Consider the following 19,726-nt stretch of genomic DNA (forward strand, 5'->3'; position numbering starts at 1 on the left):
CTTTAATGCATTATTCCTAGACAGGAAGTTAACATCCTGCCTTGGTGTCAAAGTTTGAATGAGTGTCTTAAGTCGGTGGCAGTGGGGTGTAGCGCAGCTGAAAATGCAGAGGTTATTTTTGGGAGTCGTGGTGGGACAGGGGGTCAGGTGGAGGTGGATGAGCTGAACTCGCCGTTTTCTTTATACCGTTTACTCACAGGTTAGTTTTTTTTTTGTCCTTTTCAAAAATATATTCCCCCTCACCTCCTCCATATTCTGCATCTACTCTGTTTGCGTTTGAGTTTGCGTCTGAATGCACCACTGCATTGCAGGAGCAAAGCTAGCCATCAACACACCTCCATCTCTCATTTTGCCTCTGCTGTGCTTCACCCAACCCCCACACTGATCAGGACAACATGTACACTGGAGGATCTGGCAACATGAACGGCTGAGTGGCATCTTACACTGACCAGCCTTCAGGTTATGAACGCAGTGTACACCCTCTGGTTCTCTTTATCATGGGTCGGTGGGTAAAGGTGGTCCTTAAAGTTCCAACTTAGTGTATTTATTTAAAACAGCCATAAAGTTTGTTTCTGACATTAAAATAGCATGATCAGTTTTTTTTTTATTTAAGAGGCAGTATCATTTACTAATATAAAAAAAATATATACTTTTTTTTTTTTTAGCTTTACATCATGTTATCATATTATTCCCTAATCAAAAACAAACCTGGAGTGTTGCTTTGATTCTTCCATGCATGTTTGAGAAATCCTTTAATCTCCATGGCAACCATTCAGCTGAGCAAGATGCCCGGGTGGACCTAGCTCCGCCTTCATGAACGAAGCTCCTCCTCGGAGCTGCAGTTCCAAGCTTCTCTTACTCCTATATTACCCCATTAATGCTTTTAACGGGTTACTAGAGGAGCCATGTTGTGATGACTTCCTGAAGGCAGAGTTTCAGAAAGAGCAGGAGCTTCTTAAAGAGACAAAGACCCAAATTTCAAGCCGTTACATTACAAAGTAAAATTTCATGTTTGGTATTGAGATGAACTTTTGTTATTGACCAAATACTTATTTTCCACCATTATTTGCAAATAAATTCTTTAAAATTCAGACAAAATGATTTTCTCAAATTTTTTTTTCACATTTTGTCTCTCATAGTTGAGGTCTACCTATGATGTCAATTACAGGCCTCTCTCATCTTTTTAAGTGTGAGAACTTGCACAATTGGTGACTGACTAAATACTTATTTTCCCCACTGTACAATATACACATGGTTACTTGATAAAATGGCACTCTGTGCCTGGAAAACACATAATATTTCCCCTTTGTGTGATTTTTTTTTTTTTAAACCACAATATTCTGTTTAAATTCTAGTGTTTTTGGGCACACTGTAAAAGTCGGTATCTTCCGGCTTAAAATCAAAATGAATAAATTCAGCATGTAAAAGCCTGGAGGGAAACTAAGCCTTTATAAACCAGCTTGCATGTCAGAATATTTCTTTATCTTCCCTGAAATCCGTCTTTGTTATTTATTTTTAGACAACCCGTACACTCCCACGCAGCCATTATTTTCATTATTTTTTTTCTCGGGCGCTCACTCCTCCACATTCAGGTCCTGGACCGCAGCAGCGTCACATGTAGAAGTCATTACTCACCGTGCGTAATTACTGCCACTGTTATATTAGCTTTGATTTCGCTCACATTCTCCTTCTGTCTTGTTTACCTCTGCAGGTCTACACACAATGAGATGGAAAAGAACAGGTGAGTAATAAAGTCTTCATATCTTTGCGTGCGTGTGTGTCTCTGCATGTCTTGGTTATTGGTGGAGCATCTTCACATTTTACCCAAAACACTATTAGTTATGATTCCTGGAAAACATTTAATCAACAGAGTTTTTACTAACATCACATTGATGGCCATCTTCAAAACTATTCAAAAACTAAAGTCATAAAATTACAAGAATAAAGCTATAACATTACAAAAAAAATTAAACAAAAATAAAAAAGTCATGACAAGAATAAACTGGTAAGATAATTAAATCATACTATCATGAGAATAGAGTCATATTAACAGAATAAATTCATACAAGAATGGCTATGAAATGACCGGAGTAGTCTAAATAATATGGGAATAAAGTTGTAATAATATGAGGACAGTCATAATATTTAAAGAATTAAGTTAGATTTAGAGAATGAAGTTGTAATATTACGACTTTATTCTAGTAATTTTATTTCTTATATTTTCTTAGCTTGGCCCTCGTGCTCTCTTATAGTGACATTATAAAAACACAATACTTTTGAAAGGCTCTGTAAAACTCATTCAAGTTTTAAACCAACACTTAAAATCCTCATGCAGATTTATTTAAACTCTTTAGTAAAACTAATTCATGGTTTTCTCCGTTGGTTCTCCCTCTGCTTACAGGACCTAGTGAACAGTTCGCAGAGGAAAAACCCCCTCAGGTTTACGAGGCTTTTGTAATCCAAGCCTCGGGCCTCAATAAAACACCAAATCAGGTGTTGTCCTGAGACCGAACAAGAACTCTCAGTGTGCGCCCTCTGACTAAAAGAGCCCCATCTTAACCAGGGTTGGTTGTTATAGTGATGCCTTGGGCTGAGCGCTGCAGCAGGTTTCTGCTGACTGAGCCTTCATTTGTTCGCCGTGGCCTCCTGACACCCAAAAGAAACATGAGGTGTCTTTGTTTCATCAGCTGACTCGCCATCTCCTCTGGCTTAGGAGCTAATCTTGTTCAAACACCAAAAGTAATTCACAAAATCAGTTTTATCAGCTCATTACTACATGTAGCATCTCTTCAGATTACGCAAAACTATCACGAGAGTCGGATAACAATTTTTAGAACAGAAAAAGCTCATTAATTATCTGTTTCAGCTTCTCAGATGTGATTTTTTTTTTTCTTCCCTTCAGCGCAAACTTAAGTGAAACAACCATTTACTCCTTTGGTTGCTTCAAAGCTTTACAAACTTCGAGGAATTCAGACAGGGGCTGGGTAAACTAGTCTTAAGAATGTCCAAAAATGTTCTAGTTTTAGCATTTTATTTTTTATCTACTCATGTCTAGATCGCAATCCAGTTCATGTTCTGTTAATTACCGCAGCAATTCGCAAAACATGCAACACACATTAATCTTTATAGGCAGCTGTCTCCTACAAACTATATTAAAGCAAAATTGGCAAAGAAACAACCCTCAACATGCAAGAGCAGACCTGCACAGTTTACCACATCGTAAATCTTCCATCAACATGACACAGAGGGACGTGCAAGACAGTTGGGTTTTTTCATTTTGCTGTTGTTTAGTAGTTTAAGGGAAGAGCAACATTATTTACATTTTCATTTAACCCTCTGTTGGTCTTATTTTTTTATTTAGTTGAAGCCAATTCTGGAAATTAACACTTGTAAGAGACACCAAAAGTAAAGCAGACACATTTAACAATTCTTCATTAGTTATTTGAGACAATTATGTAATCCTCTGATACGCCACCTACTGGCAGAGATGATGACTCAGGTTTTTGGTCGTGAACTTGAGTTGCGTTTATTTTGACAATAAAAAAAACCCACTTCAGACTTGACTTGGACTCAAGACCAGGCGTCGAGTCAATTACATGTTTTCTTTTGAAAGAGTGCACTTGATGTGATGGCCAACACCGATCACAGATCGAAGGTTATTTATGGCTCTTAATGATGTGTTCACCTTTGTTTTCATTTCACAACCAGGGCCAAACAGACATCTCTCTAAAGAAAGTTACATTTTATGACTGCTGGTCATTTCAGGTAAAAAGAAAAAACTAACGATATTGTTTCCCTACTTGGCTTGCTGCATAGTGAATGTTTTTCTTAGAACATAAATGTATATTTATACATGTAATGGTTTGAATATAGCATTTTAATCAACTTTAAAATAATTAAAACCAGATCAGTTATTTGCATGTGGAATTGCATTTAAATATTCAAAGATAGTTGTTAAATGGTTGTGAAGGTGCAAACAGGGCAGTGCAGAAGGCAGACTGGATGGCTTGCATTGGGTGAAGATGTTTATTTATATGTTAAAGGCTCGTCTTGGGAATCAGTCGTCTGTTACCAGACCGCCGGCTGTTGCCCTTGGCATCGTGACAGACCAAACATCATTCACCTGATAAACTCCTGAAAGGCTCTTAAAACAAGTTCACTCAACTTTCACATTGAAGTTGGCGTCTGACTCAAAGGTTCAACATTTTCAGCTTAAAAGCATCACTTTTCCACCTGCAAAATAAGAAATTCAGAAAATAATTTTAAAAACATCTTTTTTATTTTTTATATTTTTACATGTCCAGCAATGTAGCACTCAGAATGAGCGCCACGGTGATGCTCAACAGGTTTACTTTCACAAGTGGAGCGTTACAACTTTCACTCTGATGCTCCACTTGATGTATGTACAAAACTTTATTTGGGAATCTCTTTGGGTTTATTTCAAATATAACGGAGATGGAAAAGAAAGCGAGAAAGGGGAAACTGTTCAAAGGGAAAAGAGGAAATGAGAACGGAGGAGAGAGAGCAAGTCTGCTTCTACACCCGCAGAAAGAGAGAAAAGAAAGACAAAACATAGCAACAACCAACAAATCCTTTTTATATAGACCTGTCACAATAAGCAATAAATCGATTAATCACATGATAAACTAGAGCAAGTTCAAATATGTCTATTTTATTGATTTATCATTTTTCTCTTTTTCTCTTTCTACCAAATGTTGGATGACAAAAGTCTTTGGGTCTGGTGATTTGGTCTCAACCAGCTCTTTTTTGTTTCCAGAAACTTCATAACTCATTTTATTTATTTTGTTTAAATAGTTTTGATATTTAAAATGTCTTCCAGTTCCAGTATTAAATGTTCATTAGAATTTGAAGTTTATTGATGTTTGACAGGGTGTGCTTGCTTTGTTGTGTCATTGCCATTATATTACTTGAAAATGTTCTCAAAACAACAATATTATCGTTTATCACAATAACCTGTGGGCAAAATTTGTTACCATGGCAGCCCTATTTATATAGCAATGAGAACATCACTAAAGGGTACATGGTACAAGTTAAGTCGAGATTTATTTAGTGTTTTACTGCAGTGGTGACYGCAGTAAAACATCGTCTTCAGAGAGGTTTCACTTCTGGCAGATTGGACGAAGAGTGGAGGGAGGTTAAAGTTACTGCTTTCACCTCCTGCTGGTTACGTCACAGGAATCAAAACTCTTGTTTCCTCCTTTTAATTTGCACAACTGATGCAGAAAACTAGCGTTTGCCTTTTCAGCTGATGTCTTGTTTGACGTAAAGAAAACCTGTAGTCATAGCAGTTTCTTAATGAAAGCAGTCCTACGTGACAGCTTCAGTGACGGAAGACAGCGCTCAGGAAGGTTGTCGACATTTATATGAACAGAAATCTGAGAGGGATAGTTGATCCAAAGCAGCAGCTCAGCTGATCGGCTGGAGGATCCATGCTAATGTTTCCTCCCAGTGGGCTAAAGCTCCTCTCCTCAGTGTCTGTCTAGGACAGTTTGGTCGAACGCAAATATCTCCCGACCGCTGATTTAAAAAAAAAAAAACAACATAATAATCATCTCCCAGTGGAGAACTTTCTGAACCTTTTCCTGCCTCCAACATCCTGCAGAAATTCCAAGTCAGAAAGCCGTCGTAGTGCGGGCAAATCGCCATCCACCAATTCCGAATCTTGCTCACAGACACTGTAGCCTGCCTGCGTATGTTTGTGTGTGTGTGTGTGTTTACTTCGGCCGTAACCCGACTCCAATCAGCAGCACATTTTCTACTTGCACGCAAGTCTCTCCATGCCGGCTCCGAGGGGTCGGAGGGCAAATGCGAGGACAGTGAGGTGATTTACTGCTGTCGGGGGCCAGAGGGCTCCAGATGACCTACATGTGGTTCTGAGTGGAAAAGACGAACTATTTTCAGCTGCAGGGCGACGAAGCGGCCGGACTTTCAACTTTTAGTTTGGAACCGGCTCCGTCTTTAGGCTGAGAAGAACACTCACCCGTTGACACACTAAATCTGAATAACCTGTCGTCAATAAGGCGCAGAGCGTGGCGGCCGTGTCGCTTGGCTGTGACCTGACGAGTCTGCTACTCGGTAGCGTTGTTTAGCAAACATTAGCTTGCCCCTTTGAGCCCTTATTATGTCAGAACAACCTGGGCGGGGACGTTGCCAGGTTATGTAATGGCACTTTGGACGCCCTTTGGACGGAGTCAGCTGAGAAGCAGACGCTTGTTCTCAGCTATTGACTGCAGCTCTACATGCGCGAGTTTGTGTATGCGTGCAAAAGCTTCTCACAACGCGCAAGGGGTTGAGAATATAATTAAAAGCTTCCTCTGCCCACATTCAAACCGGCTGTAGATCTGTCATTGTGTCCGATTTGAATAACTCTGACACAGACGGCGGCGGTGTGCCAGGCCTTCAGCCGCCCGTAGAGGACGAGGGGGGGAAACGCAACATTTAAACTCTGCTGTCAGGACGAGTCTGACGTACGCGGGGCACACTCGCTCAGGCAAACACAAGCACTCAGACACGTACACACTCTCAGCCAGGCCGGAGGTGTGTGTTGTGTTACAGTGGGGATCAAGCGGTTAACTCCACGCACCAAACTTCAGCGGGCGTCCTGGCCTGGGAGATTGAGAGCAGGAAACGCATCGGGGAAGAGAAATGTAAACGTGAACCGGGGAGGTTACTTTATTGATCTGTTCACATGTGGTGTCAGGGTTTCAGGGTTGATCTGTTTGCTGGTCTTGTTTTGATGCTGCTCGGCATTTTCTGGTCCGAAAGTGAGTGGAGCAGAAGTGGTTATCTTTGTTTGTTTGCAGCTAAAGAGAGGAAAAGGAAGAAATCAGAAGCCTTTGGAAGTGCAAAAGGATTTATACAGTGGTGGTGATACTTTTCTACATCACCAGTAAGGATGCCTTCAAATTAGGGCTGGGACTTTATCGTGTAATTAATAACTTTTTTTCTTTTTGTATGTAAAAAAAAAAAAATAATAATTCCCCTCTGGACTTTTTACATGAGGCAACAAAACCTCCTCTCTTACTGCACTGGGGTCTAACCTGGAGCCTTTCTTGTAGAAAAACTACAAACATGACGCATATGCGACATTTGCAGACAGCGATGGATGACAAACCCGATCCTACTGGCCCACCTGGGGTTTCATTTTTGCTTTAAAAGAAAAACAATCTGATGAAACTCTGGAAAAGACTACTGTTGTGTTGAAGTTGTGCTAAAATGCTAAACATGTAGCTGCAGCACAGACTTCCCCAGTGCTAATGTTAGCATCCACAGTCCACATTTTTAAAGAAGTAGTCCATAAAGGATCTGGAGTTCCTGAAACAATTAAAAGCTGGCTGGGTAGAATAACACTTTGCATCCAACTGGTGGTTAGATAACCTAAATAACTGATTAAAAACAATAAATATATTTGTTGTTGAGCTCATAAGTCTCATATATGGGGAGAGAAATGGTCTTTTCTGTCACATGCCTCCCAAACGACCTGTTGTGGATAGTGTCTAATGGTTGTTATGGAGACATGGTCATAACAACCATGTCTGGTTGTCACTCAGTGATGCCAGATCTCCAACACTGAGTATTACATGTTTCTTTTTTTGTACCACACTCTCCTCAGTGTTTGGTTCTTATACATCATTCTTACCAGAGGAAGCAGAAAGTCATGGACCAACAATGAGAGCTTACTATGACAGTTATACTTTGAGTAATTAGGAAGTACTCCTCGTCTGCTGTCCATTGTTCTTTTAGATCAGGAAGTGCAGAAAGTGTTGCACGCGTGACAAAAAAAGGGACATCAAAATAGTTGGGATGAGTTTGTTTTTTTTAACTAAAGTCTCAGCAGAAAATAGACAAAGGCACACTGAGAAACATCTGCTACTTATTACACAGCAGGGACAATTAACTCGCATGCCGCCCTGGATCATATAGTAGCTCATAAATGTATAACATATATATAAAAAAGTTAATAAATGCGACGCTTTTGCTCTACTCTTGTAGAGAGCATTGATAAAAATATCACATCAACGTGTTTTGGAAGTGTAAGAACGCTGCTTCTCTTCACAGTGAATCTGATGAATGAACATCCTCCCACTGGTGGTCCCATCTTTTTTGGGGCCTTTCAGAATGTGTGAACAATGCTCTGAACACTGACTGCAGTGTGTGTGTGGGCACGGTTATCACTGAATGTTCAAAACGATGTTCCCGAGTCGTGTGTCGTAGTAATACGCTGCTGGCTGGGAGGAAGCGGCTCCATATTTAGACGAAAATCATTCAGTTCGGCTCGTGGCGCTGAGCAACTTGAGCCACGATGCGCGCCTGTTGGCACTGTTTGCGGAGGAGGTGGATTTCTCATCCCATGTGTCCTTTCTGAAGAGCGTAGCCAGCCTCCCTTTGGAAAGTAACGTGCAGCAGGCAGTATGGATCAGAACGCGCTAAAGCGGCACAATCCAAGAATATCTCAGCCCACACAAGGTTAACGGTGGACGCCGCTTGTTAAATGCATACTTACCAAAACGCAGTGGCATTGTTTGCCTCTGTTTTTGTGAGGAGGAAATAGTTTGGTTTGATTGCTTCAACCATTTTTTCCCACCTTTTTTAACTTCACTGTCTTCTCTCTCCAGACGGGCACATCTACGGCTGTGCCTGGAGCGCTTGAAATCTCTCGTTCCTTTGGGACCAGATGCCAACAGGCACACCACCCTCAGCCTGCTGATGAAGGCCAAAGAACATATAAAGGTACTAATACAAGTTAAACACATTTGTTTGTTGCTAAGGTTTCTTGCTTTTCTTTCTTTTCTTTCTCTTTCTGCAGGTGTAGAAGCAGACTTCCTAGGCCATTTTCTATCCTTCTTTCTCTCATCTCCCTGGTTTCCTTTAAACCTTTCCGTCTTTCTTTTCCGTCTCCATGTCCATTACATTTGAAATGAACCCAAAGCAATTTCTGTTGAGTATTTCTACTTGTATATGAAGTGGAGCATGATAGCAAAGGCTGCAGTGCTCCTCCACTGGAAGTGAATCTGTTGGACGTCACCTTGTCACTTGGACAACAATTCTGAGAAAAGAACACACATTTAATCTGTGAATTTGTTTTGTGTAGCTTACCACATTCATTCCGTCAATCATGTTCACGTTTTTTCACAAGCTCTGTCTTCAATTGTTGAGATTTTATGTGATAGACCGATACAAAGTCTTTCCAACAGCCTGGAGCATCTAGAGACTCAGAGTTTAGCCCTTTCTTGTCTACAAAGCAGCTCAGACTCAGTCAGACGAGATGGAGAGCGTCTATGAACCTCCATTTTAAGTCTTGCCTCTCCTAGACTCTTGAGTCAGATTACACTAGGCCGTTCCAACTTTTGGATGTTAGTCGATCCTGACCAGCTTTCCTTTCCCACCTGAAGAGAAACATCCATACACCACAAACTAGGGGAGGTTCAGGGTGAGGTGCAGAGTTGGTTTTCTACTGCCCACTCCTTGCTAAGCTTGTGGATGGCCATGTCCAGGCAGGTCTTTATGATGCAGTTTGTCCTCTAATGTTCTCCTACAGACCTCTGAGGCCTTCACAGAACAGCTGAGCATCTAAAGGCCATTGAGTCTAACATTTGTTGTTGCAGTGTGAGCAAATCTGAAAAAGTTCAAAGGTTCTGAATACTGTAAAGGGTACAAATTGTCCGGCTGTATCAGCAGCTCCTAAAGGGCTCCGTTTCCTGTCTGCCCCGCTGTTCAGAGGCTAGAGGAGAGCGATAGGAGAGCTCAGCACACCTTGGAGCAGCTACAGCGGGAGCGGAGACACCTGAGGAGACGCCTGGAGCAGCTTGGAGTGGAACGGACCCGCATGGACAGCACCGGCTCCACCCGCTCCTCGGACAAGTCCGACTCTGACCAGGGTGAGCGCCAACAACTCGGGCTCAAAGTCTGATACATGTCAGGGTTTCCCCCAAAAACCTGCTAAGCTCAATGATAGGGGGCGCTAGAGCAGTCCATTAGTAGCCCACAGACTTTCTGTGTTAAAAATGTTAAAGGTTACAAAAATGCGGAGGTCCTTGAGCAGATATCATTATTTGGAGATGATAGCGAGTGATGCCGACGGGCAGGTGAAGGGATGGTGCAATTGATGCATCAACTACTGTATAAACATAGCTTAATTCATCTTTACTGTTATTGATGTATATACTGGGGGGAACTCTGCTTATATCCATCCACCAAAATTCATGCAACACCCTGAGTAACCTCATGGTGGGGAATTAGAGGTGTTCCAGCTGTTATTTGATCAAAAAGATAAAAGATATATATCCCTTTTACAGGGCTTAAAGTAAAAAAAAAAATCCTGAGCCTGAAACTTATAGTTATGATATAAATTAACTATACCGTTGCTATTGCCACAGTTTAATAAAAAGTGTCTTTGAATAGTGCAAACAATGGCTTCTAACAATACAATTAACAAGCTAAACACTCAAACTTAAATAAGACTTCAGTACATTTCAACTCAAAACAAAATGTAAGACAAACCTTGTCTTACGGGCAAAAATCCCTCAACATTAAATAAGAGTCATTTCAGTCAATGTTTCTGCAAGTAATTTAGAACATGCAACATTACCAACTAAATCAGTGTTTCTCAACCTTTTTTGGGCCAGCGCCCCCCTAGCCTTTATCCAGGTCCCTCACCGCCCCCCACCAAAGAATTTGCAAGCTACTTTGCACTGACTTTTATCATTAATATTACTATAACTATTGTAGATGTTTTGATTTTTATGCTTGTTTCTGTATTTATCATTAAGATAATTTCCCAGAGAACAAAAAAGCCATGGGAATAGAAATTATTTTCACAGGCGTCTACGAAAAATGCAATGAACATTCAAGTTAAAATTGGTAGGCCTATCAGCAGCCAATCAGTGGAAAAATATTCTTATTTTGTGCCATTTTCTATTTGTTAAATATTCCGCAAAATGAGCAGATAAAATATGTTCAACATGCCAGTTTAAACTTTGAACTATTTGCAAAACGACTGAGCTCTGCAACATTAAAACATGGATAGAWCTGTAACTACATTAATCATAGCTCTTCTTCTCTTCAGTGTTTCTGTCCGATTCTGGTGGTGCAGCTCTGTGCTGCCTTCAGGAGAATGGGACATCAGAGTATCAACCATAAAACTTCACCCACATGTCATTTACTGTGCAAACCAGAGCTTTCAGTGGGAAACTAAAGTTCCAGGTCCTTTTAATGCCATACAAATATGAGACAGAAACATGGATTATATCTTTATATAGACCTGTCTATTAATTTATAGATTAATAGTTTTACTGGACAGAAATTACAAAGAACAAATCTGGTTCTTGATCAAATCCTAATGAGTCAAATTGAAAGAGTCATGGAGTCATCAGCCTCATGACATTAACACTGACATGAAAAATAATATTGAAGAAATAAATATATCAAATCTAATTAAAAACATAAATAAGTGATCAATTCTTTACCATTATGGTCCAAGATATATTTATTCTCAGTACTAAATGTGGTCTCAACAAACCCATGGCACTTCAACAATATTATTTTACCTTTTATTTGGAAATAGTGTTTATTCTTGCCATACAGTCCTCTGTATTAATTATTGCTCGAAAGGTCTTGCCATACCAGTTTATTCCTCTGTATTTACTTTAGTTTCTTAGTTTATTCTTGCATTTTGTTCTTCATTCATTTCCATTTAGTTTTATTTGATTAGTATTATCCTCTCTTGGTTTATTGCTATGTCCACTTTAGTTTCTTTCCTGTTGCTAGTTTTATTTAATCATTTATTGACCCTCACCATCAGTAATCTTCACTCATCACCTGCTGCGCCACCTAATCATCATATGTTTCACATCATGTGTTGATTTTTCACCGTTCAGCGTCGGATTCTCTGTTTTTATGCCATAATTCACATCTAGTTCGTCTCTTCGTTTTATGTCTCGCTTCTCCTGTTTCAGAGTTGACATTTTATAAAAATCAGCACATGGTTAAACTTTGCCGTACAGAGATGCAGCCGAGGTACATTTTGACATCCTTGTATTTCATAGAAGCAGCACATTTCTCCTTGCGTGACTGCTAAAACTTCCTGTTCTGATCCAGACCTGTGAGCATTGATGGACTAACCACAGCGAGTGAGTCACTGCCTGAGTCAGCTGTGCTACAAGTTTGAAGGGAATAAGGTTTTATTAAGGCTGATTAGATAAAGTCCAACTTGAGTCTTGTTGCTGCAGCTGAAAGAACTGGAGTTTAGCAGCTTCATCTACAAACTGGTGTGTTTAACAACTGATTAACCAGCTAGTTGGTGTAAGCTTACGTCAACCAAACTGGGACCCACAGCTCGAATAAAACGTCCTTTCAGGAACTACACATTCAAAAAATAATGATCCCTGAATTTGATAGTTAAATTTTAGTTTTCCTTCTACTGCACTGTATTTTTAGTTCTGTGGCAAAAGACGGTCAGTAGCTTATTGTTGGATCCTGTACATCGGAGGCTGTAGAGACTGGAGTTTTGTGGCTGATTTTCTAATCATCAGGTTTTGTAAATGTTTGACCTTGGAGATGGTTTCTAAGCTTCCGTCTCAGTGCAGCTCTGCCCTGCTGGCTCCTGTAGACTAGCCAGCAGTAATTAGCAAACACCTGGTGGAACTGTGTATCAGCTGAGCTCATTATACAAGCCACTTCCCAGTACAACATTGGTAAAAACATCGCTAAAGGGTTACAATGACTTCCTAAAGGCGGAGTTTCAGAAAGAGCTGGAGTTTTTAAAGGGACAGAGTCTCAATTTCAAGACTTTAAATTACAAAATGAAGTTTCTTTTAAGTTATATTTGGTGTACAGTAGTTTTATAACAACTGAAAGTAATATAGTTACTTGACGGTATTATAAAATTATTTTATGTGGCTGTAAAATGCATTATACTGCCCCTTGAAAGACAAAATGATGACAGAGTTCACATTTAAACTTTTATTTAGCACATATATTAGCGATTAGCTAGATTAGCATTACTAATGCTGTTATTGCAGACTCTGATAATATCAACTCCTGATTTTCCGACGATGCTAGAGTGTTTTTCTTGACTGCATGTAACCGCGTCGGTCTTCCCCGTGTGTTCCACAGAGGACCTGGACGTGGACGTGGAGGGGACGGACTACCTGCTGGGTGACCTGGAGTGGAGCACCAGCAGCGTGAGTGACTCAGGGGACGAGCGAGGCAGCCTGCGGAGCAGCTGCAGTGACGAGGGCTACTCCAGCGCCAGCCTGCAGCGCCTGCAGGACACTCAGGAGACGGCCAAGCAGCTGGGCTGCAGCCTATAAATGTCCCGGACCGCCGAGCTGACACCCACCCACCCCACCTCCACCCAAAATCTGCATCTCACCACTTCTACCTGCTCAGACCCCGCTCCCCTCCACCTCGCCCCCTTAGTCCCACCCCGCTGTCCTCTTCTCCTCTGCAGCTGACTTCCACTCAGACTGCAGCAGCTCAAAGACGCCCACGCACATTCAGCTCTTCTTCTTCTTCTTCATCATCAGCGGTCAGTCTTAAGGGCATTGCCCGCTCCGCTCCTCTCCGCTCTGTGCCAATCAAACGAGTGGGATTTGAAAGACACTCCGCCCCCTTTTCGTCTCTCCGTCCTCCAGAAACACAACTTTCAGCCAGAGAATGTTACCACACAATGTCCCACTGCCTCTTTTTCTACGCCTCAAGAGCCATGGGAAGCACTTCTAAGAGATTATTCTCTTGTATCACACACACACACACACACACACACACACACATATATACACGTATATATAAACACACGCATACACATTTCCATCTCTCCCAGTTGTGAGACCTGTCCTCGGTGAAGTGGGGCCCGTTTTTCTGCCCCTCTCGCCACTAAAACATCAGTGCATGGTACCTTGCACTTGAAATTGCTTTTGTAAACAAAAACTGTCATCTTTTTCAAACGCCGTCTCTTGTAAAGCCCCGCCCCCTCCCAGATGAAGTGAATGTTTGTGAAACATGTCAGCCGGCAGACTCTGTGGACGCTAAACCAGACCGACCGCACGTCGAGTTTAAACTATCTGAGCCGGCAGCAATACATCCTGTGGTGACTGAAGCTTTAGACGGCAGGCTCCTTTTGTGATTTTTTTTTTTTTTTAACGTCCACCTCTGCCGTTCGCGGCGAGAAGGGAGAAAAAACGAAATGATGCGAGATTGTGAAGATGTTTGCGGGTTTTCGATGGGTTCTGCCTCTCTCTGACGACGGTGGCGTTTTTACAGCGTTCCCCTTTTTATTTCCCCGCCCCCTTAAACGGGCGACGGCCATTAACCTGTTTTTTTTTTTTGCCAGGTGCTAGTACATTGTTGTACGCTAATCTTTCACTGCCCCAGCTGTTAACAGGAAGGGAAAAGCCCATCTACCTAAAAGCAGTCAAGAGACTTGAACACATTCCACGACATAAAGAGGAGAAGCTGGTGAGACTGAGATTATTATTATTTTATGTGTGTTTTGAAAGTGGGCAGTCACGTTAATTACATGAAGGTTGAGTTTGGGTCAGGATAGGGTGTTTTTTTTGGGTCGTTTTTTTTTAGCGGGAACACTTAGTCAGAGGCCCAAAGTTTTCTGTGTTTTCTCCTCTTAAAAAGCACTAAAATGTTAAAAACCACAGAAAAATAATCCTTTGCCTTGCCATCATAGCTATTTATTATTTCTGGACAAATGTACACCTTTTAATGTAAATAGTTCTCAGAAAGAGTTCTATGTCTATCACCAAATGTATTTATTAGATATCCTAAATATATAGATGAGTCTATAAAAAAAATATATATATATATTTAGTCATAGCTTCTGTTCATTTTTGTGAGTTTTATGGAGAGTTTCCTACAGCATAGTTGGTTTGCACAGCAAAGTCAATCCTTAGAATCCTTAGAAAAGTCTCTTGTGCATTGAGGCGTTTGTGTCTGTTGAATTTGGCAGTTTAATCGTGGTTCCTTTTCTTTTTTTTCTTTTTTTTTTCTTCTCGTGTTTAAAAGCAGTCCTGTCCGGTTAAGGGTGTGGGGGACTGGAACAAAAAAAAAAAAAAAAAAAAAACAACATAATAATCACCTCCCAGTGGAGAACTTTCCGAAACCTTTCCCGCCCCCCAACACCCGGCAGAAATTCCAAGTCAGAAAGCCGTCGTAGTGCGGGCAAATCGCCATCCACCAATTCCGAATCTTGCTCACAGACACTGTAGCCTGCCTGCGTANAAAAAAAAAAAAAAAAAAAAAAACAACTCAAAATAACTTTGGAAAAATATGGATTAAAAAGTTTAAAAGCAATGGAGATGCACCAATCAGGGTTTTCCTGGTCGATTCTGGTTTACTGTGAGGTTTGACCTGCTGATTTTGCTTTATTTTTTTTATATATTTTTTTCTACAGATTGCAACGCAAAGAAAAAAATGAATTGAAGTGTTAGTGGTAATTAAAGATTTTCCCCATTTGACCCTAACTGGATGCTGGTCATTATGTCCATTTGGTATTGTACCTTTGAAGATTTGGATGTTCTATACTTTTTTTTATTTTTTTATTGTATTTATTCTTCTTAGAAACAAAATGGCGTCCTCTGGCATTGGACTTTTTGTACCTAACTAGCGTCAGTTTGTACTCCCGTCAAAGCCATTTTGAACGTTTTGTACATGAATTCAATAAATATATCGCATGGCTCCTTTCTTCCTGTTTAGACATTAGCATTTTAATTAACTTTACGCTTTGTTTTTTTTACCGAATTGAAAAATGAAGCTCTAAATTTTCTCTAAATTAAATGAATCATTCATAGCAGTCTTTCATTTCTACTTCTTCAGACATTTAGCCTAAAAACATTATTTGACATGGAAAGATATTTTAAATGTTCAGATATTCCTAAATTATGATTCTGAATTCATCTTTATAAAAAACTGTGCTAAATATGCGGTGTAAACATGGTGAAACTGTCAGGATGAAATGGTGCACACATCAGGACAAACTGGTTTGTTTACAGCACGAATTAAAAGTTTAAAGGAGTCAAAGGGCATCGATTTGGTGCCAAACGGGGGTACAAGTTGACCTGCAGCCTCAAAACTTCCAATGACTTTTATTTAACTCAACAAAAGTGCATGAAATCATTACGAGTTATTCCATATTTAGACCAAAAATAGTTGGATCTTAGTCAGGATTCGATCCTCTAATCGATTCAGACTGAAGGAAAAGTTGGCAGGTTCCGATCTCCGGCCAACGGATCGGTGCATCTCTACTGGTAGAAATTTGGTGGCCAAATTCTAGGAGGCGATGATCCGACATCCCGTCCTCCCCCCTCCTCTCCCTGACCTAGAACTCTCAACATGGCCGCTTGGCTCCGCGTGCCCCCGGCAGCGGTTCCGAATAGGCGCGTGCGGGAAGAGCCGGGGGGGTTCACAAATATCTGAATGTACACAGGCTGCAGTGCAGCGGCGTGGCGCTGAAGGAAGCTCCCTGCTGGTGCATGCTCCACTTGTAAAGCTCAGCTGAAGCATTAATATGGTACACCAATGACAAAAAAATAACGAAAACTCTCTAAAATCTGAAAAACTTAGGTTAGAATTGTTTGGTCTGTTTGTGAGGCATGCTTCTTATTTTTGTCAAGTTTAAACTTTTTTTTTTTGTTTATTTCCAACGGGGAGGAACCGTGAAACGGCTACTACACAAAAACGGACTTAAGAGTAGGTGCGAGCGGACAGCTGTGTTTCACCGAAATGCCATCTGTTGGTTGATATGTGTGTGTATTCGTCACTGTCTTCAGAGAGAATTTTATTTTGGGGTGGCAGAGGATGGGCAGCCAAGAAACATTTCTGTTCCCCGTTTATGACTAGACCTGCCCCCACCTTCACTTCCAGTCCACCTGTGAGTTTTCTGGATTCACCCATTCATTTCCCAGCTACCGTGTGAGAGCATGACTCCCTCTGTGTGGGCTTGTGTGTGGTCGCTGCCCACAGCTCTCAAAACTACCCCCTCCTCCGGTGCTCTCAGCATCCGCCTTAAGAAGCCGGTGTTGAATCTGTCGAAGAACAAACCTACAGTCAGACCAGTCGTTTAAGCTTCAAGTCTCTTTCCCTCCATCCAAGATGGCTAACCATGCCTTAAAACGGTAACAAAAGTACGACCCGACACGAGTAAACCCACATGCGAGCGCCTGTGTTATACAGAAATGGTCATTCCTTTCCTTTGTGGCGCTCTTTCGTGCATTACACACAGAAAAAACACACCGTGTGGTCGCTCCATGAACATCGCCTCCGACCCACTCTCTCACCCCACCTCCGCCGCCTTTCTCCTCAGGAAGGTCCGATGTCGTTTTCCTGGGTAATAGGATGTTTTTTCTGCACTTACTTTTTAGAAATTGGGGAATTTGACCATTGTCTTCTAAACGAATCACTACGTTGGGTCAAGAGACACCCTCTGACAATGAATTGTGGAGCAGCAGTTGTGATAATAAAGAATAAACTATTTGAAACCCTTGTTTACCCACCTGGCTCCGTGTCTCAGTCTGTTTGTAGTGTTCAGCCTTTAGACATGTTGTTGCAGGGATGAATCCCACCAGTTTAGCCAGAGGCTCATCTGTGTGCCAGAACTCCAACCAGGCAGAAAAAATGGCAAAAACCAGAATAAAAATAGGAACAAGAATATGAATATGAAGGTCTGTTTAAAAAATCCCGAAACTGAGCAGATTTTCAAATGTATCAGTTTTGATTAAAATCACATATTCTTGCAAAAGTATTATTTTACACCCGTTTTATCACATTACAGCCACAAACAACTCTGTATTTTAGTACATTTTTATGTAACAGGCCAAAGTAGAGCATAATTTTTACGTGGAAAGAAACTGACAGATTTCAAATGATAAAAATTGAAAATTTGTGACGTGCTTAAGTGTCCACCGTCTTTCTACTCTGAAATGATCCAAACAAAACAAATGTTAGAGAACATCCATGAATAAAAGGCGATTGAAGAATAAGATTTGATTATAAGGTAAAATGTGTATAATTTTTTTTGTATGTCCCATATCTCTTTTTTTCCTGTTGTCTTCTCATTTATCTGGGTAGTTTGCAACCCAGATTTCTTGACATTCGGGCACTTAGAAATCCAGAAATGCTACTTTTCTTCGGTCACCCGCATTAAAACTTTTCAAAGGGCTCTTTTATTTTATTTTTCTTCCACAGGAAAGAAAAGCAGATTCTCTAGCACCGCTTAGTTCCTGTCTGTGCCTGTAGCTTAGCATTAGCATGATCTCAGAACAGATTGACAGTATCTGTTCTGAACTTTTACCCAGAAGGCCGTGGTTCAATACCAAGCATTAACCTTTCCTGGATTTACCCACTGTGGGTCAATAAGGGGTATTTCTATTCTATGACCAACCTGTAGGTGTGTGTATTCAAAACTTTGCCAACAGTGTAGTGTCAGCAGGTGTTTACTTGTGTGTCAGGGTCACTGCACTTCCTCTGCATGCCCTCATTTGTCAGATTAGTCAAATCTAGCAGCTTTTCCACGACCTGGACACCTATCTTACTCTGACCTTAACCTCCCTGCACCACTTTGACCGATCATGAGAGCCTGCACTAACACACTCGGCGTAGCGGAAACACCCACCCAAACAAAACAACTCGACAACAAATGAATCATGCGATGGAAACGCCAAGCCCTGAGCGAGGACTAAACGGATTTGATCAGGTAATCAAGAGCAGACAAAGATCCTGGCCACCCTGTGACCGTGCACAGAGTCATGGTGGTCAATATTGAAATGCAGCCGTGTGTTTTTTATCCGTTTTGCACATTATTTTCTGTTCTCGCATCAATCATATTTAGCGATTGATGCTGAAACTGATTGGGGTTAAATAAATCTTCTTAGATCTGTGGTCTCAAACTGTATTCCTTGGACCAGAGTCCTGTAACTTTTAGGCCAGGGTGCCGCCAGGAATCTGGGGCCCCATGACAAAAAATTAAATTGGGCCCCCTGCTGTTCCAATTTCTTGAGTCTAGTTGACCAATAAAAAGCATCACAATTTTAAGGGATTGTAACTGCCTTGTTTTCTTTGGTCCAATACTGATGTTGGCACAATATTTATTGCTTATGAATTTTACATGCAACAGTATACAAATAGGTTGCTTACATTTTTTTAAATTAGTTTTAGCTTATTGAAAGGTCTCTCCCCACAAGCAACAGTCATAGGCAACGTGTAAAATATACATAAACAAATCCAGACTTCTCAGAAAATACTATGTAGTTATTATTAATAAAAGTTACATACTGCAGCTTTAATTTCATTTATAAAGGGTCAGGTCAGGAGGGACGTGGGAATAGATATCTGTGATTTAAATGTAAGGTAGGACTGTCTGGACTGGCTTCATTTTTTATTATCAATTTATAAAGACTGTTTGAATTTCTGTCAGTAATAAATATATCGTTTCAATCATTCATTTAAAGACAGTGTTGCTGTCATGACATGCTAACACTTCAATATCCCCGTTGCAGACACAATGTCCCACAATCACAAGTCTTGGATGACACCATAAGTTGTTGTAATGACCTGGTAAATGAATCTCATCTGCCTCTACTGCTGCTCCCTTGTAAATATCTCTCTGGCTGTTTGGTTTGAAAGCTGGGCAGAAAGATGTTGGGTTTGGGGATATGATTCTTGCCCATTACAAACTATGGAAGACATTTTCTCTGCTCTG

The 19,726-nt window shown here is 40.9% G+C and overlaps 1 protein-coding gene across 1 annotated transcript in view; it reads left to right on the forward strand.

Moving 5' to 3' along the window:
- Nucleotides 1–15,094, forward strand: part of mxd1 (MAX dimerization protein 1) — a 22,653-nt gene extending 7,559 nt beyond the window's left edge. The window contains exons 3-6 of the mRNA XM_008417684.2: nucleotides 1,712–1,741; nucleotides 8,637–8,751; nucleotides 9,740–9,899; nucleotides 13,135–15,094. Of these exons, the coding sequence (XP_008415906.1) occupies nucleotides 1,712–1,741; nucleotides 8,637–8,751; nucleotides 9,740–9,899; nucleotides 13,135–13,331 (502 nt within the window). The 3' untranslated portion in view covers nucleotides 13,332–15,094. The remainder of the gene's footprint in view (nucleotides 1–1,711; nucleotides 1,742–8,636; nucleotides 8,752–9,739; nucleotides 9,900–13,134) is intronic.
- Nucleotides 15,095–19,726: the final 4,632 nt, after the last annotated feature.

This window comes from Poecilia reticulata, linkage group LG9 (genome assembly GCF_000633615.1).
Source record: "Poecilia reticulata strain Guanapo linkage group LG9, Guppy_female_1.0+MT, whole genome shotgun sequence".
Classification (NCBI taxonomy): domain Eukaryota; kingdom Metazoa; phylum Chordata; class Actinopteri; order Cyprinodontiformes; family Poeciliidae; genus Poecilia; species Poecilia reticulata.